We start from the raw sequence: 21,460 nt of genomic DNA on the forward strand, positions 1-21,460 counted from the left end.
AAGTTAATGGGCTTTTTTTTTTTTTTGAGATGGAGTCCCACTCTATCACCCAGGCTGCAGTACAGTGGCATGATCTCGGCTCACGGCAACCTCCAACTCCTGAGTTCAAGCACTTCTCCTGCCTCAGTCTTCCCCAAGTAGCTGGGATTACAGGCACCCACTACCATGCCTGGCTAATTTTTTTTTTTTTTTTTTTTTTTTGAGACGGAATTTTGCTCTCGTTGCCCAGGCTGGAGTGCAATGATGCGATTTTGGCTCACTGCAACCTCTGCCTCCTGGGTTCAAGCGATTCTCCTGTCTCAGCCTCCCATGTAGCTGGGATTACAGGCCCATGACACCACACCTGGCTAATTTCTGTGTTTTTAGTAGAGATGGGGTTTCATCATATTGGTCAGGCTGGTCTCGAACTCCTGACCTCAGGTGATCTGCCTGCCTCAGCCTCTCAAAGTGCTGGGATTACAGTCATGAGCCACCGTTAATTCTTGTATTTTTAGTAGAGATGGGATTTCATCATAATGGTCAGGCTGGTCACAAACTCCTGACCTCAAGTGACCCGCCCACCTCAGCCTCCCAGCGTGCTGGGATTGCAGGCGTGAGCCACCATGTCTGGCCTGGAAGCTGTTGCTTAATAGGTATAGAGCTTTAGTTTTACAAGATGAAAAGAGTTCTGGAAATGGAAAGTGATATCATTGCACAACATTAGAAATGTATTTAATACCACTGAACTGTACATTTTAAAAATGGTTGAGATGGGGCCGGGCATGGTGGCTCATGCCTGTAGTCCCAGCACTTTGGGAGGCTGAGGCGGGTGGATCACCTGAGGTCAGGAGATCGAGACCAGCCTGGCCAATGTGACGAAACCCCATCTCTACTAAAAATACAAAAATTAGCTGGACATGGTGGTGCATGCCTATAATCCCAGCTACTTGGGAGGCTGAGACAGGAGAATTGCTTGAGCCCGGGAGGCGGAGGTTGCAGTGAGCTGAGATCTTGCCACTGTACTCCAGCCTGGACAACAGAGTGAGACGACCCTGTCTCAAAAAAAAAAAAAGAGGTTGAGATGGTAAATTTGCTGATGGGTGTATTTTAACACAATAAAATAATAGGAAAAAGGAAAAAAGTTACATCTGCTTTGCATCACTCTAGATTCGTTTGCCTTTCCTAGAATTTTACGTAAATGGGATCACGCAGTACGTGCTCGTTTTTCATCCTGCTTCTTTCAATCAGCATAATAATTTTTTCTTGTGTCCGCGTTGTTGTGTGTTACTGCTGAGTAGTATGCCATGGTATGTACAGGCCACAATTCATTACTGCGTTGGCTGTTGATAAACCCTGGGTTGTTTTCAGTTCTTAGCTATTTTATTTTGTTATTTTATTGTTAATTATAATTTTAAATTTAATTTTAATTTTTTTGAGATGGAGTTTTACTCTTCTTGCCCAGGCTGGAGTGCAGTCATGTGATCTTGGCTCACTTCAACCTCCGCCTCCAGGGTTCAAGCAATTCTCCTGCCTCAGCCTCCCGAGTAGCTGGAATTACAGGTGCCTGCCACCACGCTCAGCTAATTTTTTGTATTTTTGGTAGATACAGCATTTTACCATGTTGGTCACGCTGGTCTCAAACTCCAGACCTCAGGTGATCCACCGGCCTCGGCCTCCCAAAGTGCTGGGATTACAGGCATGAGCCACTGTGCCTGGCCAGTTCTTAGCTATTTTAGATAATGCTGTTACAAACATTTATGTGCAAGTCTTTGCATGTGGACATAACGTTTTTCTCTTGGTAAATACTTGGGAATGGAATAACTGGAAACAGGCATGTGTTTAATTTTTAAGATATTGCTGAGCTGTTTTCCTAAAGTGATTGTGCCACGTTGCATTCCTACCAGCAGTTCGTGAGAGTTCCACTTCCTCCATGTCCTCAGCAACACTTGCTATAATCAGTCTTATCCACTGTAGCCATTGTAATAGGTGAGTAAGAGTATCTCATTGTAGTTTTAATTTGCATTTCCCTGACTACAAAGGATGCTGAGTATCTTCTCATGTAGGTTTTTGTGTCTGGCTTCTTTCACTTAATACATCTGAGATGCCTCCATGTCGTCATGCATATCAGCAGTTTGTTCCTTTTTATTGCTGAGGCATATGTATTCCCTTGTTCAGATGTACCATTGTTTAGCCATTCACCAGTTGAAAGACGTTTGTGTTGTTTCTTGTTTTTTGCAATGATGAATAAAACTGCTATAAACATTCACACACAGATTTTGTGTGAACATTTTCCATGTATTTTGGGTAAACACCTGGGGGGGGATTGCTGAGTCATATGGTAGGGGTGTGTTTGACTTTATAAGACACTGCCAGTTTTCCAGAAAGGTTCTATCATTTGACTTCCCGTCACATGGTAGGGGAGCTCCGTTACTCTCGCCTCCTGGCCAGCACTCAGTTCAGTTTCATTCCTTTGGGTTTTTTTGTTTTTTTGGTTTTTTGTTTTGTGGGGTTTTTTTGAGAGTCTCACTCTGTCGCTCGGGCTGAAGTGCAGTGGCATGATGTTGGCTCACTGCAACCTCGCTTCCGGGGTTCAAGCGATTCTCCAGCCTCAGCCTCCAGAGTAGCTGGGATTACAGGGGTGCGCCACCACGCCCGCTAATTTTTTGTATTTTTAGCAGAAACAGGATTTCACCATGTTGCCCAGGCTGATCTTGAACACCTGAGCTCAGGTGACCTGCCCGCCTCAGCTTCCCAAAGTGCTGGGATTACAAACTTGAGCTGCCTTGCTCATGGCCTCATTAATTTGTTTTTCAGTCATTCCAATAGATGCGTGGTGGATCACGTCATGTTCCTTTAGATTGCATTGAGGTTTCTATTTGCGTTTCTCTAATAATGAATGATGTTGAGCACCTTTTCATATGCTTCTTGGCCATCTGAATATCCTCTTTGGTGAAATGTCTTTTCAAATATTTTGCCCATTTTTGGATTGTGTTTTCTTATTACTAAGTTTTGAGGACCTTTTCTATATTCTGTATAGAATGATGATTTAAAACATATTACTGATTTATATGATAAACCCTTTATCATATAAGCATTTGGCAAATATCTTTTTCCCAGTCTGTGGCTTATCTTTTTTATTTTCTTAATAATATCTCTTAGAGAGTAGAAGGTTTCCATTTTAATGAAGATTAATTTTTTTTTTTTTTTCCACTTATGGTCGTATGTTGGTGCCTGGTCTAAGAAACCTTTGTCTAACAATACTATTGTATTTTAAGAGTTTCTTATACATACTCTGGATACAAGTTTTTTATTGACTATATGTTTTGTGATTATTTTCTCCCAGTCTGTGACTTGCATTTTTGTTTCCTTTAATGGAGTATTTTGATGAAAAAAAGTCTTTAATTTTCCAGTTTATTGTTTCCTTTACAGTTTGTGTTTTTTGTGTTCTATTTAAGAAACCTGGGCCTGTTCTAAGGTTACACAGGTTTTCTCTTACAGATTCTTCTGGAAGTTTCCTGTTTTAGGTTTCACATCTAGGTCTGTGATCCGTTTTGAGTTAATTTGGGGGAGTGATGGGAGAAAAGAGTTGATGTCCATTTTTTTCATGCAGATATCCTGTTGATCCAGTATCGTTTGATGAAAAGCCATCCTTTCTCCCCTGAATTGTCTTTGCACTTTTGTAAATAATCAGTTGATATTTTTGGACTCTGTTATGTTCCATTGATTATCTGCCTATTTCACCATAGTTATCTTTTCACCAACACCAAACTATCTTGATGATAGCTATGTAGGTCTCAAAATCAGATGAATCCTCCAACTTTGTGCTTCTTTTTTATAGTCGCTCTGGTTATACGAGCTCAAAATTTTGGGGTCAGCTTATCAATTTTAGTAAAACTTCCTGTTGGAATTTTGATTGGGCTTGTGGTGAATCTATAGATCAGTCTGGCAAGATTGTCGTCTTAACCGTGTTGACAGTTTTATTCCATGGACATGGTGCATCTCTCCATTTCCTAAGATCCTATTTGCCTTATCTCAGCAATTTTTGTGTTTTTCAGTATGACGTTCTTGAGTGTCTTTTGTCAGGCCTATTCCTAAGTGTTTCATATGGGGATTTTTTTGCTACTGTAAATTTAATGTTTTATTTATTTCATGTTCCATTTGTGCATTGCTACTGTTTAAGAATACAATTAATTTTTCTCTATTAACCTTTATCTTGCAGTTTTATGAAATTCAGTTATTAGTTTTAAAGATTGTTTTATAAATTCCAGGAGGTTTTTCAGGTGAACAGTTGTATCAGCTGAAAACAGGGACAGTTTTATTCCTTCTCTTCCGGTCTTTATGCATTTTATTTCCTTTTCTTGTCTGATGCAGAGGCCAGGGCCTCTGTGAGAACATGGACTAGAAGTGGTGGGAGCAGGCATTCTTATCGTGTTCCTGCTCTCGGGGGAAAACAATTCCATCTTTTACCATTAAGTATGATGCTGACGGTGGAATATCTGTGGGTGCCTTTATCAGTTTGAGGCGCTTCTCTTCCATTCCTAGTTTGTAGAAGGTTTTGTCATAAATGAGCATTCGATTTTTGTCGAATGCTTTTCTGCATCTATGCATGTATGCCTTTATTGTGCATCTATGCATGTATACCTTTATTGTGCATCTATGCATGTATGCCTTTATTCTGCATCTATGCATGTATGCCTTTATTCTGCATCTATGCATGTATGCCTTTATTCTGCATCTATGCATGTATGCCTTTATTCTGCATCTATGCATGTATGCCTTTATTCTGCATCTATGCATGTATGCCTTTATTGTGGGGACCTCTGACTCTTTCCTTAGGACTCATTCCTAGAAATGAAAGTGGAAAGTCAAAATGGATAAACATTTTTAAGCCTTTGGCATCTTGTTTCCAAATTGCCATTCAGAAATATTTGGTCAGGGCCGGGCGTGGTGGCTCACACCTGTGATCCCAGCACTTTGGGAGGCTGAGGCAGGTGGATCACGAGGTCAGGAGTTCCAGACGAGCCTGACCAACATGGCAAAACCCCATCTCTACTAAAAATACAAAAATCAGCCAGGCATGGGGGCAGGCGCCTGTAATCCCAGCTACTTGGGAGGCTGAGGCAGGAGAATCGCTTGAACCCGTGAGGCGGAGGTTGCAGTGAACCAAGATCGTGCCATTGCACTTCAGCCTGGGCAACAAGAGCAAAAAACTACATCTCAGAAAAAAAAAAAAAAAAAAAAAAAAATTGGTCAGTTTCTATTCTTCCTCCCCCTGAGCTGAACGAGAATGTCTGTTTCCCCAAATCCTTTACCACACTGGATTTTATAATTTGTTAATTGATGCCAATTTCATAAACCACCCCCCCACCATGCTATCCTATTTCTATTTCCATTTATTGCATTACCCTGGGCCTGGAAATTTTATTCATTATTTGTATTTATTCTCTACTAAATTTTTTATTTTCCTTTTGCCAGATTTCTGTTGGGCATTTATATTTTTCTTTTTAATTTACATACTTTTTTGCATATTAAAGATGTTAATCTTTATCATATGTATGTCCCAGTTTCTTCGGCTATTCATTTTGTTTTGTTGGGGTTTTTTTTCAAGTAGATTTAGTTTTTTGGAACTGTTTTAGATTCATAGCAAAACTGAGTGAAGAGAGAATTCTCATCCACCTCCTCCCCCCACACGCACAGCCTCCCCCACCAGAGTGGGACTCGTGTTACAACTCACAAGCCCACACGTCATTGTCACCCAGAGTCCATAGTTTGTGTCGGCATTCACACTCCATCTTGTACGTCCTATGGGTCTGGACAAGTGTATAATGACACATGTCACCGTGACCACTCTGGTGTCATACCGGTGTGTCACTGCCCCAGAAGTTCTCTGTGCTTCACCTTCCTACCTCCCCACCAGCTCCTGGCAACCACTGATCTTGTCACTGTCTCCATGGTTTTGCCTTTTCCAGAGTGTCCTACAGTTGGAGTCCCACAGGGTGCAGCCTTGTCACACTGGGTCCCTTCGCTTAGTAAACCCCTTCGTAAGACTCGTCGCAGCTCCCCCCATGGTGTTTCACAGCTTGACAGCTCATTTCTTTTTAATGATGAGTAATATATTCCCTTGTCTGGCTGTACCACAGTTATTTAAACTTATTTATCCATTCACTACCAAAGGACGTCTTGGTGGCTTCCAGGTTTTGGCAGTTATGGGGGACCACCAAAGGGGTGTCATTCTTTCTAGCCTCCTCTCCCATCACAGCCTCCTCTCCCAACCCAGCACCCCAAGCACACCCTGCCCACTCCTCCAGTACCTACAAGTCCCTCCCAGCATACCGTGTCCCGCTCACTGAACGGGGCACGCCAAAGTTTCCAGAAACCAGACAGAACACAGAGACTCACCTTGGCAGTCACGGGTGGAAGGCCCCCTCCCTGCTGCTGTGGCTAGAGAAGGCTGGTCCCCTGGAGGGTCAGCGCCCATTTCTATCCAGGCAAGAGTCCCGGATACAGGGGCCACCGCACACCTCCCCCAGCAACGTGCCTCCGGGCAGAAGTTGGCTTAAACCCTCTCACAACCCCTTGGGGCAAATTATTTGCATTAATTAATTGATTGATTCATTAATTCAGGACACTGCTTGGGACCTACAGCTGGGTTCCCATCGACTTTTTGTTCAGCAACCTCAAAAGGCTCAGGACAAAGAAAAGCAAGAGGAAAGTTAGCAGTTTAGGTATTTTAAATAATGCTAAAATCTGGCCCTGGTGTCTCTAATCTTGAGAAGCACAGCTCAATATGTTTGAAGGTTTCTTCCCCCACCTCAAGCTGTTTCTGAGAGCTGGCCTATCCTGCGTGTGTCAGTGATCTATTGCTGTGGAACAAATCACCCTCAAACTTAGCAACTTGAAGCAACCACCGGGCCCGGTGCAGTGGCTCACACCTGTAGTCCCAGCACTTTGGGAGGCCAAGGCGGATGGATCACTTGAGCTCAGGAGTTTGAGACCAGCCTGGGCAACATGGCAAAACCCCGTCTCTATAAAAAATACAAAAATTAGCCGAGTGTGGTGGTGAGTGCCTGTAGTCCCAGCTACTTGGGAGGCTGAGGCTGGAGGATCGCTTGAGCCTAGGAGGTTGAGGCTGCAGTGAGTTGTGTTTGCGCCACCGCAGTTCAGCCAGGGGGATAGAGAGAGACCTTGTCTTTAAAAAACAAACAAAAAAACACTTCTTTGCTCACAGGACTTTGGTTTGGGCTGGGCTGGGACAGGCTGGTCTGCTGGGCTCCCTGGAGTTCACTCAGGTCGCTGCAGCCACCAGGAGGCTTGGTTGGGTGGAGGGTCTGGAATGGCCTCTGTTGACAGGCGTCGGGGCTCTGGTGCTGACTGCCAGTTGCGTGTGTCTCTCATGAACTCTTGTCTGTCTGTCTTGCCTGTGCCAAGAGGGAGAGTGAGGGGCTGCCCAGGCCCCAGAACTCGCCTAACATCATGTTTGCGACATACTATTGGTCAAAAAAGGCCCACCTAGATTCAGGGGTGGAGAGACAGGTGCTATCCTTGATAAGATGAGCTGTGAAGAATTTGAGGCCATTTCAAATCTGTATCTCTGTATCTGACGTGGCATAGTTTACTGTGGTGGAGAGAGAACCCAGTTTTTGTGTTTTCCAGTGTTTTCCAGTTACTGACTTTTTTTCATTATTGCTTTTACATTTTGGTGGTCTTCAGAAAATGATAGAAATGAAGAACTGCTACATTTCTTAAAGTTTAGCATCTTCTAGTTTTATGTATGAGATATTTTTAACGTAATAGCATCTTGGGAGTTATTGCCTGCAAAACCCATCCTTTCGGTTTTAATGCATCACATAATTTTATGAACAAGCTAAATTATTTGGAGCATATATGAATATTCTTAAAACCAAATTGCTTTACGTGTGTAGAAAGATAAGCAAAAATAAAACACTGTACATATTTCATTTTCCCTGTAGTTTATTTTCTTTAAACATTTTTTTCTGACTTCAAAATTCCTAGACACTTTACATTTTCACTTCAGGCATGACTGTTAAATGGCTGTGTGTTCTGTGCCAAGCCAGGGCCGGGAGCTGAAGATGAAGAGACACGATGCAACCCCTACTCCACAGCAGCCTTGAGGGGCACCAGACCTCGTCCTCCATGACCACACAGGGTACCTGCCAGACATACCCCAATTAAAGTGAACTGAGGTCTCTATCACCTTCCCTCTAGTTGGAGCCTATGGAACCCAGCTGTAGGTCCCAAGCACAGTGTCCTGAATTAATGAATCAATCAATTAATTAGTGCAAATAATTTACCCCTAAGGGGTTGTGAGAGGGTTTAAGCCAACTTCTGCCCGGAGGCACGTTGCTGGGGGAGGTGTGCGGTGGCCCCTGTATCCGGGACTCTTGCCTGGATAGAAATGGGCGCTGACCCTCCAGGGGACCAGCCTTCTCTGGCCACAGCAGCAGGGAGGGGGCCTTCCACCCGTGACTGCCAAGGCGAGTCTCTGTGTTCTGTCTGGTTTCTGGGAACCTTGGCCTGCCCCGTACAGTGAGGGGGACACAGTGTGCTGGGAGGGACACGCAGGTTCAGGGGATTCTGCCGTTGGGTGTGGTAAGAAGGCTGGGGGAGGAGGCCGGAAAGGATACCACCCTCTAATGGCCCCACCCGGTGGGTCAGGCCGGCGGGCAGCACACGGGGCAGCAGCTCTCCCAGCCACAGCAGCCCCGCGGTTCAGTGAGATGATGAAAGGGGGCACCCATGGGTGCGGTGGGGCCTCAGACCCGAGACCTGCCCTGTGTTGTGAGCCACGATTCCGAAGCACAGCTCCCACAGGGTCAGAGGTCAGCTTAAGAAGATTTCAGGAGCCCTCGGCCTTCTGGGCCCGTCCATGGCGCAGCCACAGCAGTTTGGGCGATGGGCCCATGTGCCCATCTCTGATCTAGTTTTACCTGACTCCGTTTCTTTGAGAGCCCAAGGACCCCAGCAGTGGGAGGACCTGTTCAGCTGACTTTCTTAGGCAGGTGGGGAAGAAAGGCCGCCTTCCACTCGCCAGGCCCAGGGCTGTGCCTGACGCCGTAGAGGGTTCTAGAAAGGCCAGTCAGGTTTCTCTCTTCGAAGTTCCAGGTGGGGAGGGATTGTTCTGGAACCCTCCAAAGGAGCTTTATTTACTTAGACCTGGTGCTTCTTGGAGGAGGAAGTGCTTCTGGATTGATTGCCTGCAACACTTTATGTTCTGAGCTCAAACAGGAAGGCAGGCGCAGTGAATGCAGCTGAGTCTCTGTGGGACGCTGCATTTGGGGTCCAGAACTGAGTCTTGCCTTTACTCTGGTTTTATTTTAGCAGGCATTTGCTAAACATTACTATTAAATCTCAAGAGAGGGTTGGGCACAATGGCTCATGCCTGTAATCCCAGCACTTTGGGAGGCCGAGGCGGGCGGATCACCTGATGTCAGGAGGTCAAGACTAGCCTGATCAACGTGGTGAAACCCTGTCTGTACTAAAAATATAACATTAGCCAGTCATGGTGACAGACGCCTATAATCCCAGCTACTCGGGAGGCTGAGGCAGGAGAATCACTTGAACCCGGAAGGCAGAGGTTGAAGTGAGCCGAGATCGCGCCACTGCACTCCAGCCCGGGTGACAGAGCGAGACTCTGTCTCAAAAAAAAAAAAAAAAGAAAAGAAAAAATCTCAAGAGACAGGATTTAACCTGTGATGTGGCTGAATCTGTATAATAAAATATTTAGCAATTTGGAATATAACAAACTTATAAAAAATAACAGAATAAATGGGTTTGTCCTGCTGAACTGCAGACAGCTGCACCATATGCTGGTGAGAACATGGGCCACAAAGCTTAGATTCTAATCTCAGCTCCACCACTTGCCAGCTGTGTGACCTTGGGCAAGTTACTTAACCTCTCTGGGCCTCAGTTGCCTCTTCTTTACAATGGGGTAATACCACTATTCATTTCAGAGGATTTTTGTGAAGATTAAATGCAATAAAAGCACCTGAGAAGCATTAGCTCAGGGCCAGGCCCATAGTCAGTGTTTTCATAAATGCTCATGACATTATTAATAGTACTGAAAACTCAAATGTTTCCTAACCAAAGCATAAACTGAACCAGTACTTTTCAGGAGCACAGTGAGCTGGTTTAAACCATGGCGGAAGCCCCATGCTATCTAAAATCATCACAAAACAGCTACTTTCAGTAAAGCCCAGCCCCATGCTGTAGGGAAACCAAGCCTTGTTATTCTCCTCCCTTTACCCATGGGGAAACGAAGGCTGAGAGAGGCTTGGTGGCTTGGCCAAGGTCACCCAGCGAGGAACCCCAGCCAATGTGATCTTGGCTCTCGCACGATGACGACTTACTGCCTCTATTGAAGTGGAATGGAATTTGATCATGAAAATGCTTTCCCATCCAAGTGGAAGTAGAACTGTGCAGTGGGGTTCATCCATGCCTTCATTCACAGGTGTTTACAGGGCATATTCAGTCGTGCCTGTATGTGTGTTTACGCTTGTTGCGTAGGTTTAAATGACTTTCCCCATGTCCCCTGTCCCCCTCTGGGTGGTGTGGGCAGGGAGATGTGTGGCCATTATCACATGACCTGTTCCACCAGCCCTCCGTCCAGCTCCGACACCGGCCTGCGGTTCCCGGACAGCAACGGCCTCCTGCAGACCCCGCGCTGGGACGAGCCGCAGCGGGTGTGCGCCCTAGAGCAGATCTGTGGCGTGTTCCGCGTGGACCTGGGCCACATGCGCTCCCTCCGCCTTTTCTTCAGGTAGGAAGCATCTCTGGGCGCCTCCTGGGATTTGGTCTGTGTGTGCTTGCTTTCCCTGGCAGCCTGTGCTTTGTGGCCGGCGCAGTGCATGGCGTGGGGACACAGTGCCCTGGATGGAGTCTTCCCAAGCGCCTCACTGATCTTGTGGGCAGCGGTTCCCCACTGCGGCTCCCTGGCAGTTCTCAGGCCAGGTGAGCTACCAAACTCATTCCCCTACCTTCAGCTGTGATGGTAGCCAGCGACTGCTTGCAACTCTGGCTTGGGAGAAGAAACCAAACGAGGGCAGAGAGTAGCAGCTGCAGGCCTCTCTGATCCTTGGGAGATGCTCTGGAGCTCGGCCACCTGTGCGGGACAGGCCGCAGCTTTCCGGATGGAGGCTCCCTTCCTTTCGTGATGGGTGGGCGATGCCTAGTTTCCTGCAGTCATTCCCCACATGAGATCCTCCTCCTTATAGTCAGGGCTGCCCAGCCGGAGACAGCACCAATAAGAGGCCCGGGCTTAGAAGAAGCCGGCGTGTCCAGAAGCTGGGGGGGTTCCCAGACCCAGAGCCACATTCCAGCCTTTCATCTAAGGGCAGCCGGGGTTGGGCTGACAGCACTGACGGATGTTTAGTGAGTTTCCCTGGAGGGTTCTCCCAGAGTTCCACCCACACGCAATGAAGGAGGTCTGTTCCCAGAAGGTTCTCTTAGCACATGGCCCGCCAGGGCTCAAAACTGGATTCCAGGGCTCTCAGCACTGGGACCCAGGTCTCCCGGACTGCAAGGACCATGTAGCTGGGCAGGTGGTGGTAGGGAGAAGGTCACTCTGGCAGGTCTCCAGATAGGAGCTCCAGGCCCCCCAGGAAGGAGCAGTTTTGTCATCTTCAGCAAAGGGGGTAACGGTTTTTGTTCGGTGTAGTTCTGTCCCCTCCCGCCAGCAGTCAACTCCACCGGACTCACTGTTTCCTGCTCCTGAGGTTGGCGACAGTGGCCTCTGATTATACTTGGAAATAAAACCCCCGTGTTTACATATTCATTGGGCTTTCCTCTCCCCTCTCCAATGGCCCTTCAGCGATGAGGCCTGCACCAGCGGCCAGCTGGTCGTCGCCAGCCGAGAGAGCCAGTACAAGGTCTTCCACTTCCACCACGGTGGCCTGGACAAGCTGTCCGACGTGTTCCAGCAGTGGAAATACTGCACGGAGATGCAGCTCAAAGACCAGGTAGCCCAGCAGACCGCCCCAGACGTCCGTGGTGACACTTCCCGCCCCCCACGGGCCCCGTCTCCCTCCTGGGTCCTGTGTTGGGTTCCCGGGCCCGGGGGCTTACGGGGTGTGACCCATGGTAGCTTTCGGCCTTCAGAGCAGCAACTTCAGGTTTGAAACCTGTGCCCAGGGCTTTCTGTAAAGTCAGTGCCCTGCACTTGAAAAATCGTGTTTTGACAAGACTTCCTGCCATATTTTGCTCAATCTATGTACAAATGTAATAAGAGCTCTTTAATTATCTGTTTAAGATACTGTATGTGCTTATTAGAAACAGGGCTGACTTTAAAATTCCCTTCCTTCCCACAGAGCCTCCTGCTGGCTTCCCTTATTACAGTAGCATGGCTTTTTTTCCCCCTACATTGAACAACCTTTGATTTTTGAATTAAATGTCAGCTGCAGTTTTGCCCTGGATTCGTGACTGCTCGCGGAGACAATCTGACAGGCTGGCTCCCTGCTCGCAGGACAGCGATCCCTTTGTATGTGGCCAATCACATGTAATTCATTGCAGGCCCTCCCGGCAGAGGGAAGTTAGGCCGAACGAGGCATTAATTCCGTTTTTGCGGCTGGGGTTGAAGAGGGGGGGGCGGCAGCACAGTGGGCCGGGGAGGAGAGAGCCGCAGAGGGAAACCGATTTTAAGATGAAGGTATTTTCATTTTAATTGCGCCTAATTACACTCGCCATTTAGGGGTTTGTATGCAAGGGACGGCCCTTGCCCTCCTTTCAGAAGAGAGAGAGGCTTTTAATCCTGGGAAAAGCACCGCTGGCCTCTGAAGCCGCACGGCTGAGATCCTGACCTTTGCCCAGTTTTCCTCCCGTTCAGCAGGTCGCCCCCGATAAGACATGCATGCAGTTCTCCATCCGCCGCTCCAAGCTGCTGTCCTCCGAGACGCACCCCGAGGAGAGCATGTACAAGAGGCTCGGCGTCTCTGCCTGGCTCAACCACCTGAACGAGCTGGGCCAGGTGGAGGAGGAGTACAAGCTGCGGAAGGTGAGGTCTGAGCCCTCCCCGCTGGCCCCATGGAGAGCCGGCCGGGAACCGGGAACGAGCAGGAGGGAAGGAGGCCAGGGTCTGGCTGCCCGCCCGCACCCACGGACCACCTCCTTGGGAGAGCCCCGTTTTCTTGTGTGAGGCTCTCTGTGAACACTCCGATAAAGCAATCAAAGCTGCTGCGTTGAAAAAAAAAAAAAAAAAACCTCCCTTGAGGGTTTGGGGGGATACCGTGTCAGCCTGCATAGAAGGGTTTGCAGTGAAATGCAGCATTTCCAAAACCAGGGATTAGGCCATGACGTGAGAACGACACGTTAATCTGAGCGCCACCCCAGGGGGGGCATTGACATTGAAATGAGCCGGGTTTGTGTCCTGTATGGGAATTGAAGGCCACTGCGTTCCCCTTGTAAATATGTGCAAATTGCAGAGATCTGAATCGAGGCGCACCAAAGCCACCAAAACACGCATCTCTGGGGATTTGGGGGTTCTTTAAGCTGCCCTGTTTTATCCCCTCCCCAACTTTTGCCGCTTCCTCCAGGCCATTTTCTTTGGCGGCATTGATGTGTCAATCCGGGGGGAGGTCTGGCCCTTCCTGCTGCGCTATTACAGCCACGAGTCCACGTCGGAGGAGCGGGAGGCGCTGCGGCTGCAGAAGCGAAAGGAGTACTCTGAGATCCAGCAGAAAAGGTAACCGCTGAGGCCAGCCCGGCCCACCCTGCTGAGCCGCAGAGGAAAATGTCATTTGAAAAGGCAATTTGAGGTGCAATTCAGCATTGATAATATGTTTCGTGACCCATAGCTTCTTTCAAAAATGGGTCTCCCAGGAACGTGAGTGATAGGGTGGGATAAGTGCAGTCATTAAACCAAGCACTCGGGCCTCGGAACTGCGGGGCTCGTTAGCTCACATGTCAAGGTTTTAGAATTCTCGTTCAACAGACTTAACTAGGCGCTGACGTCCCACAGCTGAAGGCTGGGGCTGGGAGCAGGGCCTGGAGGGGTGAAGGCATCCGGAGACTCTGTCCCACTTGGGCTCTACTACCCCAGGACTGGGGTCAGCTCTCTCTCCAGGAGGCTGGGACTGGGTGAAGCCACTTGGCTGTGCTCAGCTCCCCTCCAGAACACTGGGCCAGGGCCAAGACCTCATTACCCATTGGGCTGCAACTTGTTCTTCTCTCTGGGATGCTGGAGCCTGTGAGGCGGAGTTAATATCAGGGAGAGCCTTGGATACATGCCACCATCCGCCGCATTGGGGAGGGTCCGCAGCCGGCAGCAGCCACCCAGCTCCCATCCAGGGAACGGGGCTTGGGAGGAAGCGTGGCTTCCTGGAATGTGTGCACCACACGATGCCTCCGGGTGCCACCCGCTGACCCCGACTCGGTGGTTGGCTCCACACAGGCTCTCCATGACCCCTGAGGAGCACAGAGCGTTCTGGCGCAATGTGCAGTTCATTGTGGACAAAGACGTGGTCCGGACAGATCGGAACAACCAGTTCTTCCGAGGGGAAGACAATCCCAACGTGGAGAGCATGAGGTACTCCCTCCCCGGCCATCTGCACATCTGCACGTCTCACCTGACCGCCCTGGGAAGTGGTTGAGTCCCCAGCGACTTTCTGCAGGGGACTCTCTTCCAGGTTCATACGTCAAAGCCCCAGAAGTGAAGGATACGCTACTCATGAGCTACTTTGGTTGGCATCTCAGAGCCATGGCATCCCAGGGAAGCCACCCAGGTCCCTGCCAGTGGGGCCCGCAGAGCCCCTCTATCCCCTGGGCACCACCAAGCCTGTCCTTGCTTGGCTCACACCAACCATGGACCAGCTTCCCCATGCACCCCCTCCATCTCCCCGTGGGTGGTCCTGCAGTCATACAGCCACACAGAGCCAGAGGCTGGCATCTCTGACATTCTGCTGCAGCCTAGCAAATAATTGCACAAAATTAGCAGCCCACAGAAATGTCCCTGCCAGCCCACCCCTTGTCACAGGCAGTCCACCCTTCAGAAAATCAGACCCATGTTCCCCCTTACCCCTGCTCTCAAGGTTCTGGGCCTAGACAGCAACTAATAGCAGGCCATTACCTTTTTTTTTTTTCTTTTTGAGACAGAGTCTTGCTCTGTCATCTAGACTGGAGTGCAGTGATGTGATCTCGGCTCACTGCAACCCCACTTCCCAGGTTCAACCTATTCTCCTGTCTCAGCCTCCCTAGTAGTTGAGATTACAGGTGTGCACCCCATCATGCCTGGCTAAGTTTTGTATTTTTAGTAGAGACAGGGTTTCACCATGTTGGCCAGGCTAGTGTCGAACTCCTGACCTCAGGTGATCTGCCCACCTCGGCCTCCCAAAGTGCTGGGATTATAGGCATGAGTCACCATGCCCAGCCAGGCCATTACCTTTTGCAAAGCAAGGGTCTGTGTGTCTGGAACCTAAGCTTGGGCTCTGAAATGATGGCAGAGCTGCCTTCCACGGAGATGAAGGCAAGTGAGGGAAGGCGGGGTCTCCAGCTCAGGGTTCTGTGGGCTGGTCAGTGTGCTGTGGTGAGGGTCATCCCCACCTACTGCTGTCTCCACTGTCTCCCAGGAGAATCTTACTGAACTATGCCGTGTACAACCCTGCTGTCGGCTATTCCCAGGGGATGTCGGACCTGGTGGCGCCCATCTTGGCTGAAGTCCTGGATGAATCAGACACCTTCTGGTGCTTTGTGGGTTTGATGCAGAACACGATCTTTGTCAGCTCCCCTCGGGACGAGGACATGGAGAAACAACTGGTGAGGCTCAGAGGATGGGTGCGTCCGAGGGCATGCGAGGGCCCATGCTGCCTCTCCCCTTGTAGCCAGGGTTGCCATGGTGACGCATGGTTTGGCTGCTATAGGTCAGTGGACAGCAAATACGCCAGGATAGAACTTGCCCGTGGGATATGGGTGACTTAGCCCTTCGTCTCCAGGGATGGCCCCCTGACTCCCTGCAGGTCCAGAGGCCGTGTTGTGTGGGCTACTCTGGTGGCCTCCCACCCCTGCATGTGACAACCTGGCCCAAGCTCCCTGGCTGGCAAGGAAGGGGAGGCACCATCACACCCAGCCCCCTCTGAGCTTTAGGAAATGGGTCCTCAGGTGTGTCTAAGCTGCTCCCCGCAGAAGTCAACACAGCCAGGGCTTCTGAGTGCAGACAGGAAGAGGAGGGGCTCCTGAAACTCCCTGAGGTCTCCGGGGCAGTCCTCACACTCCACCCCTTCCCTGGGGTGCCCAGCTGTCACGTCTCCCGTCACGGCCTCCTTAAAAGGACCAGCCCTATGTAGACCAAGAAGCACTGAATGTCGGTGATGGGGCTGAGCCCAGCTGGGTAGGGCAGCACCAGAGGGCCAGTGTGTGGGACTGAGGCAGGGCACCTGCTCACTGATCTCAGCATGCATCACCCATGTCTACCAAGTACCTGCCGGGTGCAGTCAGCAGACATTCACCCTCCCGGCTGGGCCAGGAAGCTGGCATTGTGAGCAGAGGACGCTGGGTATTGGGGAACACTGCAGGAGGCGCCCGTGATAAGGACAAGAGGGCTTCTGCACTAGGGACAGCTCCAGGGTGTGTGGGGTCTGGCCCTGAGTGTCGCTAAGGCTGGGCTGAGCAGAGCAGTCCTGGTGGTGGGACTGAGTGACCCGGTCTTCCTGGACCAGTAGTGAGGGAGGAGCTGATGGAGGGCCTTGAAGGCCAGGGCCACAGGGTGTGTCTCATAGAACGAGGGTCCCCACTGCGCGGCCACAGAGCGTGTCTCAGAATGGGGGTTCCCACCCCAGCACACTGAGTATGTCTCATAGAATGGGGATCCCCACCCCCAGGCCACAGAGCATGTCTCAGAATGGGGGTCCCCACCCCAGCACACAGAGTGTGTCTCATAGAACGGGGGTCCCCACCCCCAGGCCACTGAGCATGTCTCATAGAATGGGATGCCCGCTCCCAGGTCCGGGACTGGCGCTGGTCCGTGGGCTGTTAGGAACCAGCCACCCAGCAGGAATTGAGCAGAGGACGGGCCAGCAAGCATCCCCGCCTGGGCTCCACCTCCCTTCCGATCAGCGGCCACATTAGATTCCCCCAGGAGCTCGAACCCAAGAACCCTTTGTGAACTGTGCATGTGAGGGATCTAGGTTGTGCGATGCTTATGAGAATCTAATGCCTGACGATATGAGGGGGAGCAGTTTCAACCCGAAACCATTCACACTACCTTGTCCGTGGAAAAATTGTCTTCCAGGAAACGGGTTCCTATTGCCAAAAAGGTTGGGGACCACTGCTGTAGACTATTAGTGGGTCGTTGATGGCAGGCTGGGAGGGTTGAAGCCAACAGAGAGAATTCGAAGGCAAAGGAGCCCAAGCAGGGAGGTGCAGGCACCTGCACAGGGGGTGGGAGTGGAGCATCTGCAAGGGGGTCGTCCACATGGGTGGGCTTGACCCGGCTGCAGGCCACAGGGCGGACGGCTGGCCGCACATCTTCAGCGCAGTCTCCCGTGGGAACAATGGGCCACCTTGTGGGAAGGGGGCATGTGGCCTTGAGCCCTGCCCCAGGATCCCCCCAGCTGTGATCTAACTCCACCTGGGCCGGGGGGCTGACCCCAGCTGAGCCTGCTCACTCTGCATCAACGGGTGGGTGTGACGTCAGGCGTCCACATTGCCTGGGGAGGCAGTTACAGTGTCCAGTGCCATTCGCCCCTGACGGCTCATGGCAGCACATGGCTGGGTGACTCATTGACTGCTGGAGATTGATTTTCCAGTGACATTGATGAAGTCAGTGGCCTGGGCCCGGGTGCTGCCAGAAATAGCCCCAATCTTGTTCCACGTCACTGGGAGGTGACCTTAATGGCAGGAATCGAGCGTCCTGGGGCGCAGACACGTCCCCTTCCTGCCCTAAATCAGCTCTGGAAGATGAACGATCTGGGTGAGCTGAAGAGGGGTGGGGGTGCTCCCTGGATGATCCGCTCACCTCCCCAGGAGGGGTGGATGTGGGAAACGGCCCCCAGGTGTCCACTGAGAGTGGGAAGCCTTCCTGGCCATGGAGCGGCTGCCCAGCATCCTGCCACTCCAGGGAACAATGCTCTGCCTCACGCTGGGCCATGCCACAGCCTCCGGAACAGTCAAATCCGGGAGGAACTGGCAGAGGCAGGTGTGAGCCGATTCCAGTGGTGGAATAAAGCATTGGGGGGCAGGCATGTGCAGCGGGTAGAGGCCCCTGGCTGTGCTTTTCCAGGTTGGGGTGGCCCGGGGAAGGGTCCCAGTGGGAGTGGGCTCCCTGGGCAGCAGGCTTGCATGGGACTGGGGCTAACTAACCCATGCTGGCCTCGCTCCCAGCTATACCTGCGGGAGCTGCTGCGGCTGACGCACCTGCGCTTCTACCAGCACCTGGTCTCGCTGGGCGAGGACGGCCTGCAGATGCTCTTCTGCCACCGCTGGCTCCTGCTGTGCTTCAAGCGGGAGTTCCCCGAGGCTGAAGCGCTGCGGATCTGGGAAGCCTGCTGGGCCCACTACCAGGTGAGCCAGGGCACGGGCCAGGAGGCCTGCTGGGTTTACTACCAGGTGAGCCAGGGCAGGGGCCAGGAGGTCTGCTGGGCCCATTACCAGGTGAGCCAGGGCAGGGGCCAGGAGGCCTGCTGGGTTTACTACCAGGTGAGCCAGGGCAGGGGCCAGGGCCGGGGAGGTTGGGACCATGGCCCCTGAACCACCGTGGCCACCCTGCCTGCTGCCCCTGTCCGCCTCGCCACCCCCCACCCACAGCCACACATTAGTCCCCCATATGGCGATCGCCTTCCCATCCCACGTGGCTGGCTTCAGACCTTGCAGCTCGCCTCCCCAGTCACTGAAATCGATGCAAATTGCCCGCTGACTGCACTCATTACCACTTTCTGGGGCTGAGCTCCCTCCTGTCACAACCAATCAGTGTGAGTGACACTGTCGGGGGCCTACGCTAGACCACAGCAGCCCAGGATGCCGGTACCCAGGAGCATGAGCCAGCACTGCCCTGCCCCCTCAGGACCGCCCTGCCACGAGGGACGAGGGCCAACTCACCTGTCACCCTCCTGTGCAGAGAAAGGGCCTGAGATTCCCACTTCCCTGTCGGCCCCTCCAGAGGGCTCCAATCAGTGATACCGACTTCCTCTCTCCGTCCACCGTCACCAGCATCTTCTCAGCAAATTCCCCTTGGAGCACAGCACTGGCTCTGTCACATGGCCTTAACGCCCAAATTAGGGACAAGCTGGAGATGTCAAAAGATAAGCAAGTCTCTTTGAATCCATCAGCCTTTAAAAAAAAAAAAAACCCACATTGACGCATCCAGGAGGGCTGGACCCTTTTGCAGGAGCAGGCTCTATCCACCACGGCAGCTCCAGCAGCCTCCATCAGAGAACCCTGAAGATGCAGGCAAACACCCATCTGCTGGAAGACATTCGCGTCAGCGTCTCCCATCCTCACTCACACTGCAGGAGGCTGATGTCTGACAAAAGAGAATCCGAAGCCACGGAGTGCCGGTGCCACACGTCGCCTTTGCATGCATTCGTTGGCTTGCCCCTGGCCGGAGTCTAGGTTTCCTTCGTGGCTTAGCCTGCTGGACGTGGACGTGCAGGGTGGACGATCTGCATTAATAAAGGGAAGCATGGCATGGATGGTCCGAGACGCTTCATTCCCACCACCCCCAGAGAAAAAAATCGTGCCTCATTGCATGTGTTCCCAGTGGCAAATTTGCCGCCCTCTTTGCTTTATGTTCAGGCTGATGTTACATGTGAACTCAGGGCGTGGCCCAGCAGACACGGCCCTTTCCCACGGGCACCTACGATGTCCCGAGTGTGATGAGATCTAGTCGGAATTCCAGCGGGAGGCCCATGTGACGTGGGTTCTCTGTTGGCTGCTCTTTTCTTGGAATCCACAAAGCAAGTTTCTGTTGTTTTCAGACTGTGGGCTCGATTTAGCCACAGTCGGTCCCATCCCTTGATCAATTTGGTAGTATTACGGGGTCGGGGTGGGCTGCCAGTGAGCTGGGAGTGAGCTCTGTGGAATGGGAAGGTTGCCGCCAGGTGAGGTCTTTAACTGTTCAGTGACCCCTGAGTGAGAAAAGGCCTTTGATGCTATCTATCCGCTGCCAGCGTGTGGTGGGGCTGGACGGCCCTACGCCCTGCCTGTCCTGGGAACTGAAATCCGCCTATACTGTACAGGCTGTGGAGATCGTGCCCTCCCTCTCCCTCCCCACATTCCTCTCCCAGAGAAGCTGGGCGTCCACCTTCCTGCAACCCCTCCACTGTGTCTCGCACCAGCCACAGTTCAAATCACTGCAAAAGGATCCGTCAGAGCCAAAACAAGACCATCCCAGATTAGTTCAGAGGAAGCAGCCGGGCAGCCTGGTGCATGGTCTCTCCAGGAGCAGGCTGGGGCGTGGGAGTCGCCTGTAGCCTCTGCCCTCATGGTGTGCTCTGCTCAGCCTGGGCTGGGGACACCGTTCTGTCTGGTTTGTGTGGTCGACGTCAGGAGACTAAACATGGACTTCCCAGTGCCCCCGTCCTTCCTGTGCCTCCGGAAGTGCGTGTGCATCAAAGGTGGCGTGCCTTGAGGCGTCCAGGCCGGAGAGCACACAGGATGCAGCCGTCAGGACCTGGCGCGGGCTTCCTGCTGTGCACAGCGCATTGCCGGCAGGCCCTGTGAGGCGGTCTTTAAAGGGAGGGCTGTGGAGTCCTCAAAGGGCGCCCAAAAAGAGGCTCGAGGATAGCGCGATCATTTCAGCCACCCCATGGGCGAGCTGCTGTGCCCGCTCTGTTAGGATCTTCCCATTTTTCTAGCCACAAACCCTAGAGTCGTCTCTGGGGCATGATTTGGGGGGTGTGACCTGGAGCCAGGAAGATAGGCTGACCCGTGGCTGGCTGCCAGAGGCACATTCCACGACCCACTGGAGTGAGTTCTGACCCAGCCTTCCACACACACCGTTGCTCGGGACCGTTACAAATGAGTCCTCCCCATAAGCGCAGGCCAGGCCTTCTGAGGAAGGCGCCCCCCGCCCCCCCGTCATGGAGACCACCCACATTGCCCCCCAGGAGAGCAGCCCCCCAGGAGAGCAGCAGCAGCCCGTGGGGCTGAGCTCAGTGTCGTCCCCTGTGGATGTCACAGCAGCCTGGGCATGCGGGTACTGGGATGGACCCCATGTGCAGGTGGGGAAACTTAGGGCCGAAGAGGCGATGCAGCTCACCCAGGGCCACATGGCCCACCTCGCCCTGGAGCCCTCGCTCGCACCCTGGCACTCAGTTTCCTCCTGAGTGCAGGGCCTGGGGCTCGGTGAGAGCCCGTGTCTGAACTCTACCCACCTCCACAGACGGACTACTTCCACCTTTTCATCTGCGTGGCCATCGTGGCCATCTACGGGGATGATGTCATCGAGCAGCAGCTGGCCACGGACCAGATGCTCTTGCACTTCGGAAACCTGGCCATGCACATGAACGGGGAGCTCGTTCTCCGGAAGGTGAGGCTGCCC

The 21,460-nt window shown here is 51.8% G+C and overlaps 1 protein-coding gene across 9 annotated transcripts in view; it reads left to right on the forward strand.

The window, feature by feature from the left end:
• TBC1D16 (TBC1 domain family member 16) overlaps nt 1–21,460 on the forward strand; it is a 98,982-nt gene that overhangs the window by 71,373 nt on the left and 6,149 nt on the right. For 6 of the 9 annotated variants that reach the window (XR_004055103.1, XR_004055102.1, XM_030923785.1 and 3 more), the window contains exons 4-11: nt 10,595–10,756; nt 11,807–11,954; nt 12,818–12,985; nt 13,524–13,672; nt 14,381–14,515; nt 15,555–15,741; nt 18,304–18,483; nt 21,302–21,448. Coding sequence is in view for 7 of the 9 variants with exons in the window: in XM_030923785.1 (XP_030779645.1) it covers nt 10,595–10,756; nt 11,807–11,954; nt 12,818–12,985; nt 13,524–13,672; nt 14,381–14,515; nt 15,555–15,741; nt 18,304–18,483; nt 21,302–21,448 (1,276 nt within the window). In the remaining 2 variants the exon portion in view is untranslated. Of the gene's footprint in view, nt 1–10,326; nt 10,448–10,594; nt 10,757–11,806; nt 11,955–12,801; nt 12,986–13,523; nt 13,673–14,380; nt 14,516–15,554; nt 15,742–18,303; nt 18,484–21,301; nt 21,449–21,460 lie in introns of those variants that run through there. The other 3 variants (XM_030923791.1, XM_030923790.1, XM_030923789.1) reach the window with 3 other exon arrangements.

Source organism: Rhinopithecus roxellana, chromosome 19, assembly GCF_007565055.1.
Source record: "Rhinopithecus roxellana isolate Shanxi Qingling chromosome 19, ASM756505v1, whole genome shotgun sequence".
NCBI lineage: Eukaryota > Metazoa > Chordata > Mammalia > Primates > Cercopithecidae > Rhinopithecus > Rhinopithecus roxellana.